This window comes from Thunnus albacares, chromosome 4 (assembly GCF_914725855.1).
Source record: "Thunnus albacares chromosome 4, fThuAlb1.1, whole genome shotgun sequence".
NCBI lineage: Eukaryota > Metazoa > Chordata > Actinopteri > Scombriformes > Scombridae > Thunnus > Thunnus albacares.
Genome location: NC_058109.1, coordinates 26,982,642 through 27,007,199, shown reverse-complemented (window position 1 = coordinate 27,007,199; position 24,558 = coordinate 26,982,642). Strand labels below are relative to the sequence as shown.

At 39.2% G+C, this 24,558-nt stretch overlaps 1 protein-coding gene across 1 annotated transcript; it reads right to left on the bottom strand.

Annotated features, from left to right (window-relative positions):
• Nucleotides 1–1,746: 1,746 nt before the first annotated feature.
• Nucleotides 1,747–24,247, bottom strand: synpra (synaptoporin a). Its single transcript, XM_044347692.1, has 6 exons — nt 24,134–24,247; nt 23,935–24,000; nt 5,427–5,551; nt 4,619–4,817; nt 4,164–4,355; nt 1,747–3,319 (listed from the first exon to the last, which is right to left on the bottom strand). Exons 1-6 carry the CDS (start codon nt 24,149–24,151, stop codon nt 3,068–3,070), a joined length of 852 nt encoding a protein of 283 aa, XP_044203627.1. The 5' UTR covers nt 24,152–24,247; the 3' UTR covers nt 1,747–3,067.
• Nucleotides 24,248–24,558: the final 311 nt, after the last annotated feature.

The window sequence follows — 24,558 nt, the reverse complement described above, 5'->3', positions numbered from 1 at the left end:
CAAGACAAATTTTAATGTTGGAACTGGTCAAGGGTGGGCTCATTTGAACTACACTAGATGTTCTAATTTAGTCTAGTTTATATATAAACTAAATTTTATAAAAAAAATATTGCTACTTTTAATGTTGCTAAATTTGAATGTTAACTGTAAAGGCTCATGCACACCCTCAGCTTCTTGTAGACAGATAAGCAGGAGAAAATGTCCATAGGCAAGAGAAGAGAGAATTCCTGCACACTGTCTTTTCACTTGCGATAACCTTTATTATTTTTAAAAAACAATTTATTCAATAAAGTTTAACGCAAGTAAAAGGACAGTGTGGGGGAATTCTCTTCTCATGAGTTTTGAATTTAAAATCTTCAAAGTAACTACAGCTGTCAGGTACACATAGTAGAGTAAAAAGTGCAATATTACCCCTGAAATGTAATAGAGTAAACATATAAAGAAAACTGAAATACCCAAATAAAGTGAAAGTAACTCAAAATGGTACTTAAGTTTGGTACTTGAATAAAGCCTAGCCTAGCTAGTTTAGCCTAGTTTTCATCGCTGGTGTCTGGTAACATACAAAAATATATTTATTTCTCAATTTATTAACATCATAGTCTGACACAAGATTAAGATAACGTAAAAGAACGGAGATCTATTTTAGTTTGACATTGGTAAATTATTTTAGGGTCACATATTTTGTTGATGTCCCCATTTCATTCACTTCGGAATCAAGACTGGTAGTTTTACTAATAAGGAGGGGTTCACCATTTACACTATCAGTTATTAAAATATTTGACCCGCTTTAAAAAAGCTTACCTTTTTAAATTAAAATATATACAATTCCCAACCAAAGACATCTATCACACTCAATTCTTTCAAAGACCAGTTACCCAACAAAATCTTGATGACAAATTCCCACTCTGTGCTCTGTGAGGATGTGAACCCTTGCAAACTTCCAATGCTGTCCTGCTGTACAGTAAGCAGCCACTTCAGACTGTACAAAACCAACAGTCCTATGGTATAGATGCACTGCAGCCACAAGATGGCCTCATCGTTATAGTAATTTGTGTCTGTATGCAGTAGGCTATGTTTGTCAGTGTACAGTTCAGCAAAGTTAATCTGTGTGGCAGTGATGAGAGCTTTGACTCTCTGCAGAAACAGCAAATTTTGGGTGGAATTAGATCTGACTTTATGAGTACTAATGAGTGATTCACCAGTCGCTAATTTCATTTTCTAGTAAAAGAATCCTTCTGGAGTCTCAAGGCAGCACATTTGACTTGTGTTAAATGTCCAAGTGAATCTGATAAAAATAAAGACAGCTGTACTTTTCACCCCATTGCTTCTGGAAAAGGACGTGCAACAACAAAGCCTCTCAACCATATGCATTCCTAGATAGACACAGATGTTGTGTTCATAAAGGCTTTTGTTTTAATAAGAACTTCAAAATACTGCACTTTGCTGTTTTGGATTACAAGAAGGATCAGACAATGTCATTGTGGGCTTCACATTGTCCCTGTTTCAGACACCAGGTTAAATTTTCAGTATCATTCAGTGTGTGAAAAGTAGCTAGTTTTTCACTATTTCAGTGCACATTTTGACACAGATCAGACAAAGAGATCTGAGCAGATACATGAGGACATGTCACTTATGGACAAATTTGTGCATTAGCACAAATGCCTGTAAAACATCATCACTCTCATTGCAGTGCAAGTGTATGGACCTGTACACATTATCATGGACATCAGGCTATACATACATGGATGGTCAATCTGTTTTATTACACTGATGCGAGCCACATGCTTAGCAGGTCAAAAAACAGGGTTGCACAAGTCATATTCATGTAAACAAACAGCAACCGAGCATTATCCATTGATTTTTACAATACATGAATTTCACAGATTTGTTTAAAATTGTCCAAACCTGAACCATGATTTATGTACAGATATGAGCCCACAATTTACTATTCTTCTATTACAACTGGGGTGCAGATGTGTTTTTTTGCTATGCTTTAGCAATGTAAATGGATACTCTGGACATGCTTTAGAGAGGTATAACTTGTTTTTTTCCAGTAGCCAACAGTCACAGTAATTTGTAGCAAGATCTGCAATTTGTAAACAAGGAGGGAGACAATCTTCCTCTTTACATTATTCAAATAAAATGAAATAAAAGATCTGTCTGCATCTGTGTGGATGCATCAAAGAAATGAAAACCATGGAAAACCAAAACAATATACTGCAATGGTTGCATTCTGTACTGTTTTTTTGTTGTTGTTATTGTTGTTGTTGTTTTTGCACAAACCCTATATAGTGTATTTGGCAGTATGCAGTTATTGCTTTAGTTTTTTTTTTTTTTTTAACTTTCTGACTCATTATCAAAACCAGTGTCAGAAATGAATTGGAATGTACTATATTTGTGGTGACAAAAATAACAGAGTATGTTGAATATATATGATATGAATCTATATCTGAATTAGAAATGCCCATTATCAAAATATACTTCCTGTTAGCTTAAAAAATAAGGTAATAATACTCACCTAAATAAAGTAATGTGCCTGGGCAGTTTGAATTTTGTAAACTTTCATAGATAAATTGCATGTTTTTTTTGTTTTTTTAACTAGTTTCACAGAGAGCATATAAAGACACATCATGCACTTGTCAACACCATTTTAGAAACTTGAAGAATTATACAAACATAGAGCACTTCACGGCAGACTGCAAACCAGTTCGAAAAAGACATCCAGTCGAAACAGTGAATGTCAATTACCAAGCACAGAGAGAGAAACTGTCACTACAAGAAGTACAACATTCAGCAAACAACACCTTTAAAAGAGAAGGAATAAAAGACTATATGTAATCATTTTGTACAAGACCCAACAATACTTGTATGTACAATGGGTGTACTTTGTATCAGCTGACTACTTCCAACTACTTCCTTTGACACCTTCTTTCATATGACCATCTTTTTTTATGTGTTTATGACCCATTGATGACAAACTGAGCAGAGGTTGAAAATTAACCCCCTATCACCCCTGATTGCCCTGTTTAAAATGCAGAAATGCCACACAGGAAATGAAAAGGCATGGCTACATTTGATTGGAGTAGGAGGTAGGCCCTCCAACCGGGCTGTACTCAGACGGCTGGCCGAGGTTTCCCTGGGTGTTGTAGCTCCCTGACTGGTCAAAGCTCCCCTGGTTGTAGGGCTGCTGGTTAAAGGTGCCGGCTTGTTTCTCAGTTGCTCCGCCTGTGATCCTTGAAGCACCCTTGTGCCAACCAGTCTCCTTGAAGACAAACCAGATGTTGCCAGCCCATAGAACAAAGTTGAGGAACCCAAAGACCTGGAGAGAAAGAGACAGAGAGAGAACAAGTGTGGGCATCCATCCATTCCTCTCATTATCTGATTCTGAGATTTTGATTCATGCATTCATCTCCTCCAGGCTTGATTTTTGTAATTCTTGTAACTGTTCTCTGGCTTACCCCAATCATCTATCAATAGCTTGCAACTTGCTCAGAACACTGCTGCAAGAATCTTAACCAGAACCAGAAAGTTTGATCACACCACTCTAACTCTGATCTCTCTCCACTGGCTGCCTGTACATACTAGAGCTGATGTTAAAGTACTCACCCTGACCTAAAAAGCACTACATGTGCTAGCACTTGGTTACCTCTCTGATCTCATTTGACCATATACCCATATACAGCAGCACAAACTCCTTTGTTCTTTAGGTTCCCCTTACTTATCCTTTCCCAGAATTTACAAAAAACTCAGCTTGCTTCAGAGCATTTTTACATTGTGGTCCCTTCCTGTGGAGGAGTCACCATTTATATTAGAACAGCTCCTTCTCTAGAAACCTTAAAGGCCATACTTAAAACTCACCTGTTTTCTCTGACCTACAACATATAACTTATTACCTTCTGGTTAGTTCAACACCTTTGTTTGTTTTTACCATTCTCTCTGCAGCCTGGTGGTTGTATTGCCATTGTTCTCAATGTTTTATCTCTATCTATGTTAACTGATGTTTCCTAATCTATCAGTTGTATTGTTTGTTAGTTCTGCTGTTGTTTTCATTGTCCATTCATTGTTTTCATTGTTTGTAAAGACACTATTGTGTGATAATGCACTTTAACTGAATGTTGACTTGTCTTAGCTATTAATTTATGTATTCCCAGTGTGTAACCTACCACTGAGGTGTTGAGTCCGGACCAGCGTGGTCCCTGCACAGAACCGCACTTGTTGGTCTGGACTTTGCAGGCAGAGATGAGGAGCTGCACCTCATCTGGATCAGTGGCTATTTTGACATCAGACAGAGCCTTGGCCCAAGCAGAAGAACTGACCAGCCACATGAAGGAAAACACCACAGTCACAACAAAATCCTGATGGCATGTAAGAGAGAAGAGACAAACAGTATAGACATGGATAGGTCAAGCAACATGAAGAAATAATAAAGGAGTGTGAGGAAAACATTATTTTGTCTGTACTTTCCAAAAAATACTTTTGGTTGCATGATAGCTTGCTTTGTACAGATATATCTAGCATATTTGACATTAGAGAATACAGATAATTGAGAATTGAGGGTAATATTATTTATCTTATGTAATGTCGTACTTTGTCCCAGATCATAGGCCACTGTACTCACAATGAGCGGTCCTCGATTGTTTTCGCGGTACTTGTTCTGAAAGAAGATGTAGACAATAGTGGCACCGAGGGAATACAGGAAGGCAAAGACCGCAATGGTGACGAAAAACTCTGCTGAGGATGAATAGTCTCCAATGAGGAACAGGCGCTCCCTCCTCGTGGCCTCACACATGGGCGCTTCAAAGGACACCTGGTACAACCTGACACACACACAGCAGGAGGCACAGGTGTCAAATCCAAGCACCCCTGCTTCACATGCATCCAAAATTGTGTTTGTAGCTTTAATTAGGATATATTTTACTCAAGGAGGTCCTGGCAACTGTGATACAGTGGGGATTCTTCTGTGTTTTTAACTTTAGTGCCTTACTAATCTTGTGTGAATCGGTAAATTGAGAGTGTCATCTTATTTTTGTCTCATTTTTGTCATCTTACATCAATATGGAGGCTGCAGTGGAGACTCAGCTCAGTCACCCCACTATAATGGCCAGCGTGGAAACACAAAATTTCTCTGTTACATTTTTAAGAAATCAACACCAACGTATCTTTCTACAACCAAGCTTTCATTAGAATTACTTTTTTATGACAGAAATAGTCCCACATGCACATACATGCGTTACTTTTGAAACAAATAACTGTGATTTCACAGAGACCTGTTTATATCAAGCTATGTTGATTAACTGGAAGCAATCACATTGCTTGTAAATATTCATTTTTGGTTAATCCTGCCATCAAATATTGACATAAAGAACTGTCAACAGATTGTCAAACACGGTCAATGATGCAGACAGGCTGAGATGAAGCCCGCTCACCTGAAAGGATACGCAAAGTCGATGCCGATGCTGAGGTTGCTGCTGGCCTTCTCCATGCAGTCCACGCTAACCCGCAGCTGCCCAGAGTAGCCCCCACATGTTGCAAATGCAAAAATGGCAAAGAGCTGCAAAGAAAAAAAAAATCAGATCCCTACTATGGCAACGACACTGCAACTGATTTGAACTGGGGTAATAAACCACTTAATGCACAGCACAGTTACTGTACACTCACACACAACCACTTCTGACAAGGTGATACTGTCGACAATGTTTATCAGACCCACATTTTTCCATCACAGACCCTCTTTATCTGATTCAACATACATACTGTTACTAAGTCGGAGAGAACTGTGAGAACAGAAGCATCAGCTCCATGTTACCATGTTGTGTTACTGAAGTTTTTTACGACGCTCTCAAGTATTGTGCTGCTTTAGAAATGGTCACTTGTGCACTAAAGTGTTAATGTATTTCTCCACTTTCACACACAGATACACAAACTTCACAGTGTGGCTGATGAAAAACCCAAACTGTATTATGTTGTGATGTTAATTCAGTGTGTATCATCTTATTTTGTATACATATGTGTCTCGTGCATGCTGCCTTTTGCCTTTTGTCTTGCATCCTCATGAAATGTTGTCTCTCATATTATGTACTAGACTTCAGTGTTGTAATATCACACAGAATGAATTCCACATATCAGGGTTCAAACTTTTTTTTTTCTGCTGACAGAAACAACAAAATGTGCAAAAACAGTTAAAAAACAAATCCCATCTTCTGCCAGGTCAGCCCTTTTGCATGGTGTTTTATGACTTTAGGCACAATGTAATCTGCATCAATGCAATCTGTATCAATGTGGGATTTAGTTAGTTATCAATATGAAAGTGAAACGTACCAAAGTTTGAGTGAGCTTTTATGCTTTGATGTTTTGACCTATCATTAGGCATCTGCAATGGGTATCAGGCTGTAACTTTATACACATTATCATCCTGTGTACTAGAGAAAAGTAACTGAAATGATGTTTAGATTGCAGAGAAGGTGGCAGAGTTGTAGTGGATGGTTGTGTGGAAGCCTGCTGATTCTGTTAATCAGTCACTGGAAAACTTGTGTTGAACAATCTTATGCTGATGCCTGACAATAAAAACATGGTGTGAAATTAGTCACTTCCAGTGTGATGGCACCGTTTTGAGCAGATTTTATTGGCACTGTCAACCAGGACAAGTATGACCAATCAAAATCTGTCAAAGGTGGATTACAGTGGACATCTCCAACCATGCAAAATGTGCTAGGTTGTTTTGCAATTTTCCATCACACAGATTAATATATTAAAGCAGTCTTAGTTGATTTTTGGTATATAAAGTTTAAAACTGGAACTGGAATGAATTTCTAGTACGAAGCCCTATGAGTGAATAGTGAGAATCAGCAGACCCACCATTTAAACATTTTGCTTACGGACATCTCAACAATTTCTCTGCCATGAAGCCAATTTAACTCCAGCTGATAGCATTTTGGCCACATCAGCACATGGACTACAATAGCTGTAGTGAGTGTGTGGTCCAAGCTGAATGAGGGAGAAAGAGAAAGAGTCTGGAGAAAGAGATCTCTGTCTGTGCTCCCTCCACTGGCACCTGATGATGACTTCATCCACATGCTTATTTAAAACAACAGAAATGCACATTCCTCCTTAAGCATTTGCTCCATTAAAATTGGCCTGACAATACAAGCATTGACTCTCCCAGGACTCTGCAAACAGACAAAGGAAAATCTGAACTCTGAAAACTTTGTATGTATGCACACATCAAAATATGGGAGACTGTAAGAATAAAGTATATGAATAGATAAAATCTGACATAAAATGTAATCTGACAGATTACACAAACACAAACTGCATTAGTAATGTGGTAGAGAACGATATACAGTAGGTAACTACAATTAAATATAGACAGAACTGAATCCTTAACTTAATAAATATATACTTCACAGCTTAACTTTTATTACAGGCTTCAAAACTGAAGTAAAGCACATGACAATTATGTTATTATAACATTGGTTCATTGAAACAAGGATCATACAGAATGATCACACTGGTCTGAAAAAAAAATTGAACATGTTTGAACACGTATCCAAAGTGTTTGCAACAAAAAGCTATATCCAGTATGAAAACTTGAACTTACCGGCGCAAATATGACCATACACATGGAAGGAAGACAGGAGGATCAAATCCAGCTTTGTTACACTACAGGGCTCCAAGAAGCATTCTGATAACTAAACAGAGGTTGGAGGAGGCTGCCTGAGGACAGCACAGTAGTGTGTGTGTGTGTGTGTGTGTTGGGGGGCGACAAAAGAATAGAAGGCGGGGGGGAGGAAAGAGCAAGTAGGGGATATATTTTTCATCTAAATAATAATAAAACCTAAGACACAGGCTGGACCATACATACAGGACTAATGATTGATGCAGAGTGATGCTGATTTATTGTACAGTAGCCTATAAGAAATATCTCAGTGGCTCTTCTCACAAGATTCTTAAAAATCTTACGAACATCAGTGATGGAAGAACATTACAGTTGATTGAAACACATGGCTAAAACACTTGATTGCATAAGAGGAAGAGGCAAGTTGATTCATTATAGACACATTATACAAACAGCAGCAGCTTCATATATTATATTATAAAACTTACCCACACATGTTAAGAGAGAATTTTGAGTGCAGCTTCACCATTTCAGATTTTGAGAGTGGGTTAGTTAAAGTATATTGGGATGCTCTCACTTCCTGCACACACAATCCCTACCAGTACTGTGATTAAGTCATTGCCTCTCCTGCCCACTCCAACAATATTGTGGCCCAAAGAGACATCACTATTGAACTGTATGTAGAGTAGAGACATTTTGCTACAGCTTTGTCTGCCTCATTTGACAAACAGGAGAAGGGGATAATTTGCTCTTCTCTCCCCACTTAGCTCTAAAATTGACGAGTATTTTTAATGACATGCAGCAAAAGCAGTTCTGTGCAAGCAACTGTTAAAATTGACACAAAATATATGATACATAAATAAAGTGTTCTGCGGTTGATGCCTCTGTCCCTGTACTTAAAGTCCTTCATTTAAATAATTTTTCAAGTAAAAATGCTAAACAATCACTGGTACCAGCTACTCAGATCTGAGGATTTGCTCATGTTCTTTGTCATACATGATAGTGAACTGAATATTCTTCAGCCTCTGAAACTCTGAACTAAACAACGCTACTTATAAAAATATACAATTTAAAAGAGGCCTTGTTTGTAGGTGTAGGACAAGCAACATGGATGATATTTAGAAAATAAAGTAACGTTAGAAGCTTAGTTTAATTTGGCACCCATTTTGTAGGTAAAATATGGACGTATTTTTTTCAATGGAGCTTGGTGTTAACGTTTCTCTGCAAAAGAGTCTGCTAGTGGCTTCATTTAGGTTGTCGCCATTGGAACAAAAGCCTCTCATGCCATGCTTTTTGGTGAAGTGCTGCCTGGCAAATGCTCTCCCTCTGCCCCGGGACCTCCCAGCCAAACAGCCAGTGCTGAAGCCAGAGGCAACAGGTGACCTATGCCCAACCATGTACTTGAATGCCTCCTGTGTAGACACTCAGTTCACTCGCTGTTGATCTGCTAAACATGCTGCTCATGCTGTGTTTGCTCTAAAGATTTGTGCTTTGTCTGTAGTGTCGCTTCACAATCACCATGGTCTCGGAGTATATGAGACAAACTGGTTTTGAACTACCCGTGGAAGTATTTGCTCCGTTTTACGCGTGTAACTACAGTCATTGTGTACTGGGCTCTGAGTGCTTCCAAAATGCGGATGACCTGAGCTCAGTGTCCATTCTTGATTAAAAGCTCTGTTTTTGCTGTCTATTTTTCTCTTTATAGAGCACTTTTCTCTGACTTGTGTCACGCCTCATTTGTGGTCTCTCCCTGACATGCTGGAGTCAGTTGGCAGAGTCCTGAAGCTCGGCCCTGCCGCTGCACAGAGCTGTGCGGCTTGCTGATTGCTAGTTCATTCAAAGTTTATTCATAAACTTTATCATGTGTCCAAATTGCACCAAATTTGACACTGCACTCCCTTGGTTCCCCAGCCATACAGCCGCCAAGTGTGGAGTCAATCGGATGAACGGTTCAAGAAATATGTGAAGGACATACAGACACACAGACATATGGACATATAGACATACAGACAGAGATTCCTTCCTTTAGCAAAGAGATTTGTTTAGATATTTTTTACACATTCAAACATTTGAATTCAATTGATCAAAACCTTTTTTACACATTCACACATTTTAATATATTCATACAAAATGTTTTCACACATTCAGATACAGTGATACACAGCTACAATACATATGACTATTTCATTCCATATAATATGCCACTCTTCAAGAAATAAAGGTAAAACCAATAAAGACAGATGAGAGATGTGAGACTAGGAAGGACAACATACAAGTACTACAATACATACAGCAGCTGGTCAACATTTTTTTATTTCCTGAATAAAAATGAAAAGACTGAACCATAGTCATGATCAGACTGATAAACAGGCCTCTAGTTACAATCAACAAACATGAACATGAAGCAAACACACATCCTACCCTCCAACACACACACATACCCTCCACCCTTAATATTCTCTCTCTTTCAGCACAGTTTTTCATGTAACGCTTCAATAGCCTCAAGGGTTCTCACAACCATGATCACCATAATCAGACCTGACGCCTAGTTAGCATGAGCCTCCCCTCTCTCATATTACAGGCAGCTGGACATGCAGCTTGCCAGCAGCTGGGGATGAGATGTCTCATTAGTGACCTCTGGAGGGTACTATTAAATACATTTCAACATTATTATATCACTCAGCCATATTACAGCCATCCTGGGAATATGTTCTTCAGTTACATGGGAATTAAAATTGTGGTTTGGGCAAGTTTTTCTCATGCAAGTATTTACATTTATGTCTAAAAATACACTGAACATTGTAGTATTTGTTAAATATGTGCCAAAAATGTGAGCCTGCTGTGTACATTTGAAATGTTAAGCAATATGTAAACTTACTGTATGTTAATATACACATGCACAGCTAACAAGTCAACATGGACATCTTTATCAGTTACGTCTTCTAGGCAAACATAATAGTATTCCACTACTATGCAGACAACACCTAGCTGTGTATTTCACTAAAATTGAAAAATACTGGTAATGGAAACTGAATCCTGGGCAGCCTCAAAGATGTTCAGCGCAGGATGTCACAAATTTTCTTCCAGTTTAAAACTGCATTCAATGATTTTGACCCCTTGAGAGTAGAAATACTGTAAAGCAGCAATTACTGATATACTATTAGGTTATCAATTTGTCATGGCTAGTGTTAGCATGCAATAAGAAACACAGTGACATGAGCATCCCATTGAAGTTGTGTTTTTGGGCAACTAACGATTATGAGGCCAATATTGTTTTAGTTCTGCTTTGATAAAAATATCTGGGTATCTTTTGCTTGGTGACTTTTCCTCCCCAGCCACATGTTTGAGCAGCTTGTGTGAACTTGTGGTTTTAGAGCGGCTGCTCAATGTTTTAATACTGGTATCTGATACTTTTAAGTGTTAAAATAATAATAAAAAACATCTGAGATTGTTTTATTTGACTTTTTTTAAAATCATTTTTATCTTTTTTTTTTTTGGCTTAGACTCACTTTTTTGTCTCACTTTTCTTTTTTGGATTGACTCATTCCCAGCTTTTGAATACTGCATGTTGTTTGATTTCACTGTTATAAAAGTAATATAATAATGATATTATTTGACCTTGTGATTATTGAATAATTGGTCTTAGATGATCTTCTTTGTGCAGTCTTTAGTTTAAAGAGATAACATCTCGGAAAAAAATCAGACCAGTTAGTCAGTGTAACCACCATGTTGCCAAGGAAATGTGTCTCCCATATGAACAGCACATAGGCTTTAATTCCACGCTAATAGAAGTTATATATATATATCAGCCATACAAAAATGACACGCTCACTTCCTCTGCCTTCAGGATTCAAATAACTGCAACAGAAAATGTACGTATGAATATTTCTGGTAGCAAGGATATTATGAATCACAGAGAAAGCACAGTTTTATCAAGGCTTCCTGTGTGGTATGTTTATAGTGGCACATCAGATTTTCCAGGGGGGGAAGACACAGGATGATACAAGGAGGACTTTTCTGTTTCCATTTGGTTTGTCTTTCAAAGGAGATTAAATTTTCTTCAGTATCAAGTTCGATTAGACTGATTTGATTCCATTTGCACATTTATAGGGTAAATACTGTCACCTCTGTCTGCTCATTGGCCTGTTTTTCAGAATTGAATTTCTTGATCAACATCTTCTCTGTTGTATGGATCTTAATGAACACTACATCAGACCTGGTCTTACTGATTGCAGTGTGAGGTTATGTGGGTAATCTATGAAATCAAACAAAGAAATACAAATTTTCTTAAGGCAGAGGAAATCCAGCCTTACTGACATTTGATGTTTAAAAGCACTGATTTTTGAAGCACTGATTTAATATATTTTGATATGTTAGAAACTGGATGGCCCAAGACATGTTAAGCATTAAACTCATCTCATGCAGCCTTAAGTGCCCTATCTGAAATACATTATCAGGTGGTTCATGCCACCTTGTGGCTGAATGCAGGCATCGAGTTTAGGATGAACCTCTCTATGTAGGGTACCTTCAAGTGCATTGACTGCTTGTTATTTTCAGATGAAGAGTGGTTCAGACAAAACAAACCAACCATACTGAATCTGCAGTTATTAAGTCTGTGCTTCTTGGGCGCCATGTGTCTATACTGAGATTACTGTAGGACTCAAAATTAGATTTTTGTAACAACTTGTTTGAGATAATTGGTTGACAGTTTGATAGTTACATCATAGCATTATCACAGCTGATAAAGTAGCAGCAACATATATTCAGACCCACATGCACACAATCAAAAAGATTTCTACAGATATAAAAAGATCAGAATTTGCAGTCTTTTCCTTCACATTAATGGCTACTGTTGGATATTTTGAACTGTATGTTTTGAACCTCCTCACAGGGGCATAATTGCACAATACCAGGTGATGCTTTACAAAGGATAATCTGGGTCACAAAGGGCTAAGCGTGGTTTGGCTGGGTTAGATCAGCCCAAATCAAAGCCTTCAGTTTATCACACAGCATTTTTCCACTTGTTTCTTGCAGCTTCAGGTCTCAGGTGGAGGCTGTATACTGTTTACCTGGCTGTCATGGTGCACAGTGGGAACCTTTGCAAGGAATTCCTTTAGTGAAGCGTTTTAAGTGATTCACTCCTTTTATCAGCTTTTGGTTCTGAGGCGAGATAGGCCACAATCACACACAGAAAAGTGCTCACATGTCTGTACACACAAATTCACCAATCAATGTAAATTATATGCAACCAAAAGATCTCATAAATACTGTACATGCAGACTGTGCCATGTGCTTATCTGCACAAATAAATGGAAGAAGGGAAGTGACCAGAAGAGCGGGAGAATAAATTATCCCAAACACCCCCAGATAAGCATCTCTCTCTCTCTCTCTCTCTCTCTCTCTCTCTCTCTCTCTCTCTCTCTCGGTATGTATGTCTATGTACTTGATCTCTCCTGCAGCTGCCTCCTCTCCCTGTGATTTTCGGCTTGGGTTTAGCCCCTCTCATTTCTGGCTGGGTCCTTTGAACAGGAGAGCATGGCATTGTGGAAGGAGGGTGGGTGCTAAGCCCCACGCCCCCGTGTGTTTATCTGCCTCTCCCAGCTGGGCTCCTCAGGGAACAAGAGATAGAGAGCGAAAGAGAGGCAGAGAGAGGGAAAGCAACAGAGAGAGAAAGAGAGAGGAGCACGGGCACAGGAATCAAAACTGTATGAAATGCAAACAAAGCTCTGAAACATCTCCCTGTTTGCCCTCTTCTCTCCTGACCTACATGGCGTTGAAGAGCACAGCACTCATAGGAAGACCTTAATTTGATTTTAAACCGATGTATTTGCACTTCAATCAAACATAAAAAAATGTAACTTGAGACATCATTTACAGATTTAGTTGAGTGAATGTGAATATGAGTTCAAGAACTGTCTGTGGGTGCCATGGTGGCCTAATGGTTAAGGCCTATACCAATTAACCACAACATCCATGGTTTTATTCCCAGCAGGGGGACCTTTGTTGCATGTCACACCCTCTCTCTCTTCCCTCATTTCCTGTCTCACTACACTGACTCTCAAATAAAGGCAAAATGCCAAAAAAAGAATCTAAAAAAAAAAAAGAATTCTGTCTAAGCAGAATAGCGCAGGCAGTGTTAGAGGCTCAGATGGAGACATGAGCACCGTGGAAGAGCGGAGGCTGGCTGAGGATTATGAAACTGATCCACTGGCTTCAGGCTTGACCATCAGCAGTCAGACCTACTGTACTACCCAACACACACAGTCTCAGTTGTGAAGAACAGGAAAATGAGGGTGTAGTAAAAAGATGAACCAAACAGAGAAAGAATAAAGATAATAAATGAACAGAAAGACGTGGAGAATTTTGAAGGAATGGTGGCTTGATAAAATGAATAATATTTGATTGTAAAATAAATATAATAAGAAAGGTGAGAGGAGGAAAGTAGAGATGTGAGCAGGGAACAACAAATGGTGGAGCTGCTAAAACAAGAGTGCATGATATCCTAAGAGCAGCAGAGGAAGCGACGGATGGGGAGGCGAGGATCACGTTAAGTGGCAGACAAACTGAAAGGTGCATTCACTGATGAGCTGCACTTGACATTTTCGCAAACCTCCTCACAGATGCCACACACACACACACAGAAACACTCACACGCACGCACACCGTCCACCTGCTCTATTCAAGTCGATAGGAATCGTTGCGATGTCAAGTGGCTGCCTCAGGAGGAGAAAAATGCCTCAGATGTTCAGCCCCTCTCCCTGCCTGACTGAGAGGGAAAATAAATCTAGGACACTCTTTATGAGGACAGAAAGAAAGAGAAAGATGAAACAGAGTGAGACAGAGATTGAGAAAGGGAGGCCTATCTCTTTCAATTTGTTTCCCTCCTCCCCACTATAATTTACTGAATTAAGGAAGGAAGGCAACCCAATCCTGTAAACTGTACAAACTCATCGTATGGAGTGAGTGATTTGAATAGGGAGAGCACAAAAACTTTCAGAAAAGTAAATGTAAAATGTTTTTAAAGGGAAGTTCTGGTATTTTTAATAATTTTTTGTATTATCATGAATTGTGGCCATTCGGAAATTGTGTCATGTTAACTTTGTTTAGCGCCATGGATAACCTTTGTGGCTAACTGCATAGGGATCAACTAAGCAGCTAACCAAAGTAGCTGCTTATTAAATTCATGTGAGAGGCTGTGCATTGCTATCTATTTAGTATGTGTACATGCTAGCAAACGAGAAGGTTTTTTGTTTTTGTTCCTGCCATCCAAGGAAATCCAACCACCAGAGTACACAAATGAGGTGCTGAATCAAATGGAAGAGGAAAGACAAAAAATGGAGGTGGATCTAGAAACTAGTGGCATTCCTGCAGCCACTGCTCTGTATAGCTGACTGAGGAGGAAAAACTTGCTTACAAAGAGTAGGACTTGTTGGTGACCAACTTGGAAAATCTATAAATATCCATGGATGAGAGTGGACCCAGCTGTGTCAATACTACAAATTTGCAATTCTGATCAACACTGCACAACCCCTACAAAGTAATCAAAGCATTTCAGGACATAATATCTATCTTTACCTTGAAAATAAAATCATAAGTAATAAATATTTATTACTGCAGATAAATAGGTAGCAAGTTTGGTTAACTTTTAAGGGTTGGAAAATACTGGAATTTACTTAAAATGTAGTGAATCCAAGATCAATGACTGGATCCAAGATCAATGTTCCCTCTGTGACGGAGGGAACAACAGAAGCCTAAATGCCTTTGATCGGGCACTTGGGGAGATGGAGACAGCATTAGTGAGAATTACACAGAGACTTTTCTGGATCTAACTGCCAAAGAGCCAATAATGGACTTCACAAATGCCGCCATTGTGGAATTTGGGTGTATTGTTAGATGGCTACAGTTTCCAAATTCAAAAACAAGAGAAGTAAAGAAACTCTTAAGTCCATGCCAAGTGTATTGTTGACACTGTGTCTCTAATCGCAATGTGAAAAAACACTCTGAGGAAATTTTTAACCAACCACAGAAGTAAGTGAGATAATAAAGTCCCTTGTGTGCCTCATGTTATCATTTCTCTTCTGCTTTGGTGCTCTTTGCTATCTTTAGGCTGATGATCTTAGTTCATGTAATATGCTCCTGCGCATGTACAAACCTGTGTATGATGATAAAATTGTATTCATGTTTGTGTATTCATGTTTGTGTATTCATACCGCATTTCCATTCATTTATATGTCTATGTTTGCGCATGGCTGCTTGTGTGCCTCAGAATGTGTGTAACCTCGCTGTGCATGTGTTTGTTTATCAGAGGACCGGGATGTAAGCAGGCAATGTACTGTATAGCCTATGTATGTGAATGAAGAGTAAAAATATCTCTCCACTCAGGCAGAAGCATTAGCCACACTCCACACACACACACACACACACACACACACACACACACACACACACACACACACACACACACATACACGCATACACACACACAGTCTGACTTGCTCACTTGCTCTCACTGTTGCGGTCCACCAGCATGAAAACATGAGCAATTTTACAGCAAAACAACAAATGCACATCAGAAACAGCAGCACATGGGGCTGAACAGAGAGATGCACATTTGAACTGAACTTTGACACAAAATGTCAAGTGATGAAAAATATCACCTTAAATGACATACTGGGGTTGAAATATGAAAATACACCTATGATCTTTCATTTTTAATTCATCTTAAAGATCACATGTTCTTCCTCCTTCTCACTGAACAAATGTGGTAACTCTCTAATGATCTGAATCTTAGCTGCTACATTAGTTAGAAAACCCCACTACTTCACTGACAACAGATACACAAAGAAGTGACATCCATCTAAAAGCTGATCTTTGCTCCAGTAGAAGCACCACAGAACAAAATCAGTAGCTCATTTAGCGGCGGCTAATCCCTTAGTGCTTTGCGCCCTGCACAGCGCAGATTCATCTTTCCCCCGATCTCTCTGCTCTCTCTCTCTCTCTGTAAGCTCGACTGACCACAAGCAGGCAGAAAACCTCCATTTATTTTTGTAACACTGTCCCTTCTTGGTGCTCCTCTTCTCCCCATGGGGTTTCCATGGCTACTTAGTCAGGTGACCTAGCTGGAACCCGGCCCCTGTGCCCTGCGGTGACAGTCACTGCACTTATTAAGCTGAGGGCACCCAGCAGAAATGTAATACAACCCCACTGTGTGTGTGTGTCTTAAGAAGAATCTGAAGATGAAGAAAATCATCCTCAGTTGTGACTGTTCCTCAGTCTTTACTAAGGCGAGGGGATATTAGATGTCCAGGTTGAGGACCAGGGTTCAATTTGAGGATTAAATGAGTGTAGTATTAATGTACGAGTGAATGTGGGACATGTAGGATGTGGAGCTTCCACTGAGGAAGCAGCTACTCAGAGTTGTTGCCAGCGAATCGCTGCCTGTCATGGCAGCAGGCCAAGAACCGTAAAGAAAGCTGAAGAAGGAGGTCTACAGTGTAGGGCTAGGTTGGGCTATTGGACTCTTTAATCAGCAGACAGACAGTTATGAGAGGAACAGAAGGACTTCAGCTCCTGTGGTTGTGGTTGGCTTCTCTGATCTCTCTGGAGGTCAATGAGGTAGCGAAAAAAAATGCAATGGCATCTTCCAGACAGACAGTCAATGTTTCAGGTAGTGTTAAAAGATGGGTTTGGGTTTTTTCAAGTCTGTCTTAATGCAATACTGACATATCCTACGTATGTGGAATATATCTTGGTCAAAGTAACGATTCCTACTAACTATATTGACCCTGAAGCTATTCTCCTGGAATGCAATGATGCTTTAGCAGTCTGAAGTAACTCAAGTCAGTATCTTCCAAAGTTACAGTCTGTTTAGTATGAAATTCTCCCTTTTTGCTTCTGCAGAATGACGTTACTTGCTGAGCCGTGGTGGAGGGATACATTCTGGTAGCCGCCTGTAAGTTTGTAAACATTACCCTGCTCCATCTCTTTGAGTGTTTTGGTGCGTGTGTGACATCTCAGAGTCGATCTCCAGAAATTTCAGTTAGTGTTTATTAACAATAAGCTATACTGTATCCAAAATTAATTCTCTTTAAAAATGCATGAAATTCACCTGCTTTTATATATAATTTTATTTCAGTATGTAGACAAGACAGCTTAATATGGTGTGACATGTATGTATGCACTGTTTGAGTGTCTTAGTTGTTTTCCATTACTCTCAGTCTTGTCTGTGTATGTCTACACACGGTCTCAACACCTGTGTTCCTGTGTGTTTAGGATGTCTTGTTTGAGTAGATATGTCCTCCAACAGGAGAAGACAGGCTAACCTTTCCTTGTCTGAGTCACAGATGGCGGACCGTCGTCTCAAGGTCAAGAGAGAAACAGAGGTCCAGCTCTGACCTGATGGGTCAGGAAAGGCCACGTCAGATCCAGGAGCTTACCAGCTACCACAACCACACAAAGCTTATTCTAAAACCACACCAGTGGAAATGTTTCAGTGTTACACAGAACTGACCAATTCTTATTAATTTGCAAAGAAACAACACCCACCTCTGTATTCAAAGGTTCAATCTCCTGTAATGAGTGAAAGAGATTTGGTTCATTTAATGTAATAACTAGTATAACCCTCCACCAGTGATTTTGAAATAGTGAAAAAGATCATATCTGCATTCATTTGTTTGCTTTAAATTTTGTTTTATTTGTTGGACTATAAATAATGAGCCATTCTCTAACATGCACACATGGTGCTGTAGGCCTGGATGGATTTTGTGCCTACTTGGGGATTAGCCTGAAAATGGCTATGTGTGGTGTGAATAACCATATTGTTCTCTTTGAAGGCATCACAACCTCGAGCCTCGTACAAACAAACTGTGCATAAACAGCGGACTGTCAATCATACTTGTGATGCAAGTAGGAATATCTTAGAGTTATAAGATTTATTTGCATTATTTATTTTTAGCATTTCAAACTATTAGCATTTCAAACAAACATCCAGAGGATGTCTTTTGTGCAAATGTTGCACATTACAAAACCCAGTCTTAGTTGAATTACATTCTATTAATACCAGCAGAATATCAACATATATTAACTAAATAAGCATCTAATTCCATATGAGTTTTTGCAGAGTTGAGTGAGGAGGAGACACCAGACATAAAACTTTTCTAATATCTGACATTACAGACTGTCAGACTTTTGTAAACTATATTGACTGATAGATATCAGGGAACATTTTTAACAGTTATTATAAACATGTTTTTTTTTTTTGTTTTGCAAACATTATAACTGTTACAATGTGATAATGATTTACAGAAAGACCAATGATGTTTTTGGTGCTCTAATTCACCTGCTTAACCAAAGCAAATTCTATGACACTGAGATGTGTATATTTAACTGATACTGTAAACCCTACACCAGTCTCTTGAAGTGTTCAAAATAGGTGTAATGTTCTCCTCTATCCTCGTGACCCCTTGTCATTAGGAACTGAGGTATTTCAGTGCTGAAAAACAGATCTTTGACCTGGCAAGTCTCTTGCGATATCTGTTAGCAGCTGTTGCCAGTCTCTCTACATCTCCCTCCGTTCACTCTTTCACTTGTTTTCCTTTGGTGTGTGTGTGTGAGTGCATGGATGCATGCCTGTGTGTGTGCGTCTATGTCCCTGTACAAATGTTTTTTATGAACATTGTGCAGCACTCTGTCAAAGCTTGCACTGTTACACATTATCAAGGTGAAAGGTCAATGAAGAAATAACACAAAATGTGATGGACTAAAAGGCAGAGAGAGATACAGAGACAGACAGAGAGAGAGAGAGAGAGAGAGAGAGAGAGAGAGAGAGAGAGGTGAAAAGAGAAACAAAAATGAGAAAGAGAGTGAAGTGAGAGAGTTTTTTTTTCCAAAGATGCATCCAATTTTGTCAATACCAGTGCTTTTCTGATCCGTTGAATCTCTGGTGTCTTTTACTTATGTGAGGCTTTGCTGTATTTGCATAACTACAGACTAATTTTGGCCCATCTCACCCAATTTCCCAGTGAAAATAAATAGTGCTGATTTGAGTGTTTAGATTAGAGTCCTAATCAGAGAAGAATTTTGATTTTATGCTTATTTAGGATGAACCTAATAATAGTTTTTTATTACAGTAGCCAACATACTGTATATTAATGGCAGATTTGCCTTCATTTGTCTACAGCAGCACGTGTACAGTTATAGTAGTATAGCAAATCTGCATGTGTATTTTTCTTGTTTATGAGTTTGACTGTCCTTCACTTTCAGGCTACATTTTACAAAAAATTTAAACTTCTAAATTATTCCTGAGCAAGAGGACATGTAGAGCTTTGTAAAGAGGACAGATGTCAGTGGGGCTGGAGGTTATGTTGATTTTCATTATCAATTCTTTTCTAATTAATTATGATTATTCATTTGTTATTATAACAATAACTAGTTACATAACTAGATAACTAGATACATTTTCTTATGTGTATGCATATGGTACTTAATGTCACTATGAATTTTGATAATTGTACACAACTTTCAATGTTATTCAGTTCCCTTATATAAAATATAAGGAGACTGAATAGTCATATATTCTTATATTTATATTCAGTTATTCTTCTGTATTAACTTACACTCTATGACAGTTTAACATATATTGAGACAGATTTTTATTTCTTGCTGGAGCATATTCTGTTATTGCTACCATTCTATCATTAATTGGTTGAAACTCACCATGGGACTTGATATGGCTAAACAGTGTAGGCACAAGTGACCTTCAGCAGAAGAGGTTACACCCCAATCAGAGATGATAGCTTGATTGATATCAAAAGTATGTTTTATTTAGTAGTGAATACTCTGAGAAGCTCAATTAATAGATGAAACCCTTGTGACACATAACCTTCTACTGTGGCACAGGCTTATCTAGCACACACAAGCACACACTGAACTGTCCACCGCAGGGCAAGCTAAACCAGCATACAGTAAAGTCCTGAAGATGACATCACAGGACAGTGGGTTAGTCCTTTGTTTTGGATGAGAGGAGGACCCTTACTCATAGAATGACTCTAATGATGCACTCATTCTTTGTGACTCATCAGCTTAAGTTTTGCTGCAAAAAACAGCCAGCGACTGAGTCGATACAGTAAAACTGCAGCGTGTGAGATGATACAGCCATGATGACGCTTCAGCGCATTAAAAAAAATGCATGTATATCATTTGCATCATGTGCTCAATCAACTGTACAATTTTGCTCTCTTCCTCCTTCCATCTCTCTCGCACACACACAAACACACAAAGACACACACACTCACACACACACACACATGCGGTGAAGAGTTTGGGCACATCTCAAAGGACAGCTTCTGCTTGAGTTGGTCCATGGTGGAGAGGAGGGGACCTTACAGCTGTTTGGAGCAGAATATGCCAGCAACTGACAGTGTGCCAAACAGGCCAAGAGCCTGCTAGCATGCACACACACACACACACACACACACACACACACACACACACACACTGAGTCGTGAAACCATCCTCTAGAATCTCCTGCAGACATGGCTGATTATGAATTTGTTTCATCCTTGTACAGGCCCAGTGCTGACTGAAGATGTAGGAAACCTACTTGTCTCCTGCAACTATCTCGACTAACGTTAACACAACCTTTAAACAACCTTCTGTTTGTCCCCATGACCAATCAGCCATACAATGAAGGGTTCATTATTATTAGCAAAGTAAATGTCAGTCGCTGCCCCAACAAAAGCCTTTACTGCCTGGGGGCATAAACAAACCAAACTGACAAACATGTGTTTCCACTGGTGTCATAATGTACAAAGAAATTCACTCTAGGCCTTTTCCATAATGAAGCATGATTGTCGTGAACATAGAAAATACTGTGGCTGACATCATTTTCATGGTTTTACAGACTTTTCACAAGTGGTTGAGGTGTCAGTCTAACTTCAGCTGAATGCATCTAAGATTGGAAGGAAGTTGTTGTTTGAATGGCAGTCTAAAACACAACAGGGGCCATATTCAAGAAACATTTAAGGGTCCTAAATCTCCAAATTGGTTGTTGTGTTTGGTCTGAGAGTAATTCATAAACACTCGGAGTAATAAACGTGCTTATAAATCTATGTTAAGTCGTAGACCTGTGAACTGTATTTTCCAAATGCCAACAGAATAACTCTTTAATTTTTCTTAATATTTGTGTTGAATTGCTGTACGCAACACATCAAACCACAAATGTCCTCACCATACCCAACATCGTACAACACACTTCCTCAAGATTTTCCCCAGCTACAAAAATGAATTTATACATTAATAAACATACACATATACATACTGTATATACATGTATGAGTATATACATACTTGCATACATACAGTACATCTGTTCTCATGACAATTGCTGGGCTGTCTTTATAGTTAGAAATATGAAACTGCACCATCAAAACAGAAAAACATGGTGTTCAACCAGACGGATAATTTTGGCTATTTAATTAGGTTTTATTTTGACCTTTTAATTATAGTTAAATTAGTTGGCAGTAATATACCTCTGCACATTATATTTTAGAATGAATTCAGAAATTTGTCTACAATTAAGTAATTACTTTGGGATTAGAGATTTATGAAGTGTGGTACCCCTCGTTAAAGTTCCTCTCAGCAGTTTTGTGCACAGACAGAAGAGAATGAGCTACATGTCATTTAACTCTGAAAACGACATCATATGCGACATCTGTACCTGTCAGAGTCTCCTGAGGCTGAAGCACAACTGAGCTGGAGTCAGAGTGTAATTGAGGGCCAAATGAGGACTCCAGATGGAAGCAGAAAAAGTGAGATAATTTTGACACCAACTGTGATGTAGCTGAAGCTGCATTGAGGTCATGGAGATTCCTTTCCATTCTGGTATCAGAGAGAAACAGCTGAAACACAATTACACCACTGCTGCAGAATAAATCAGAATACCTAGGTCGTAATTTGAATTGTTTGTATTTTTATGAACCCACTGGCCAGCAGAGAAGTTGAGGAGTGAATGAGGGAGAAAAAAAGGCACAGCAAGGAAAAGGTCACTTTCATAATAGTGTTGGTTTGTGTGTACGTGTGTGAGTGAGAGGGTGAGGAGGAACATTTCTAAATGAACTGTAGCTTGCATAAGATTGTGTGATTACATCTGAGCGAACACTACCAGGTGATCAGTGGATCACAGGACGGTGTGCAGTCATGCTCACACAATCACACATGCTGCCCTCTGCCACACACACACACACACACACACACACACACACACACACACTCACAAGAAGACACACAGAGGGAGCTATGACAGAGTGTTATCTTCATCATACAGATGGTGCTTTGGATCATCTGCTTGGTCTTTGGCTCTGGCCCACAAATATCACAGTGAATCTGGTCACACACAAACAGCTGAGAGGGACGCACTCTGGAACTCACCTCGCTGATAGACATCTGCCTTATCTCAGCTAAAATGTCACATGTCTGACGAAAGTAGAGTTTGAATGAGGTTCGCTCCCTTTGCATGTCAAAAAAAAAAATCTGTTTTTATTTGGATTGAATTTTTTTCATGGAGCAGAGACGAGCTCTGCTGCTTGAGGATTCTCTGCATGTTTGATGGCATTTATAAAAGTGGGAAAGACAAGCACACACACGCACGCGCACACACGCACTCAAACACACATCCTATCTGTGCATAAGCTGAACATCCTCATGGCTACAATAATTTCTCCAAACTCACATAAAAGAAAATCATTTATCTGTTTTTGCCTTTAGGCTTCTCTGCACTGTACAATAAACAGGAGACCACAAACGACACCCAGACAGAAAGAGGTAGTAAAGCTTTGATTCAGTCAAAGCTAGGACACCCAGTTCTTATTGTGGGTTCCTGTTATCATTTCACTTGGGGTAAAATGGGGCTTTTTTTCTGGACTGGCGCAAAGCGCACGGGATTGGCACGACACATCCAAAATACGCATGATTGAAAAGCCACACAGCGGTTTCCCCTGGCATGTAGTTCTCACAGAGCAATAAATCCTTACATAAACTTGAGCCATTTAGTCACGGTGAAATGGATCATTGCAGAGCTGATTGCGGGTTAAGGTTCCTCATAAAATTCAGTCGCCACAACCCAACAGATGCGATGAAGTTTAAGTTGCACCAGTGAGCTGCAGAAACCAGATGTTTGCTCAACGTGAGAAATGTGGGCATCATTGCTTTGTAAATCACATCCATCATATTGAATACATACATACTACATTATGTAATTTATTGGTGTATTTACACTGCATGATTAAGTTACTGCAAGCAAAAAAATTAAAGTTGCAACTCACCCATTCCAAAACACGGATAAATCCCAGAGGTAATTTAAGCACTTGAAATGTCCCCACAGATGCAAGCTGCGTAAGGACACAGAGGGAGGATAAAGACGTTCTCATTTCCATTACCAATTAACGAAACATTGGCCAATTTAGCAGACAATTACACATTTTTCCGAGTCAAAATGTTCTTGCTATGCGTTCATTTACTGACCTGATTAGCGGTGTCCATTTCTGCAGTGGGCCACTTTCTTTCTTACTTGTTTGATTGGATGTAAACAATCTCAAACCGCAAGCCAAGACACGATTGATGTGTAGCGCGTAACAGTCAGGGGCTCTCGGCTCTGATTCCGACTCCAGTCGGAAAAAGCCGAGTCCTCTTCGGTTATTTGTTGAGGAACGTTTGCCATGGAGACAGGCAGGGATTGGCCACAGCAAGGAGGAGTGACGCCTTCATTTTTTGCCATTGGAGGGAACTGATTTGTTATTTTATCAGTCTAACTTGTTAATTTTGTCTGTAACTTCTAACATACCCTGCTAGGGATCCTATATGTCCAAAATAAATTAGCTGAATATTTTGTCTCCGCTCAAGATTTTTAGCGATTTGACAAAACTGATTTTATGATGAAAGGCCAAATA

What these genes read in the sequence shown, in the direction of transcription:
- synpra (XM_044347692.1), bottom strand. An exon ending in GACTTTGCGTATCCTTTCAG is followed by an intron (nt 4,818 to 5,426) that starts GTGAGCGGGCTT and finishes TGTGTGTGTCAG; the next exon opens with GTTGTACCAGGTGTCCTTTG. An exon ending in ACAATCGAGGACCGCTCATT is followed by an intron (nt 4,356 to 4,618) that starts GTGAGTACAGTG and finishes ACATGCCATCAG; the next exon opens with GATTTTGTTGTGACTGTGGT.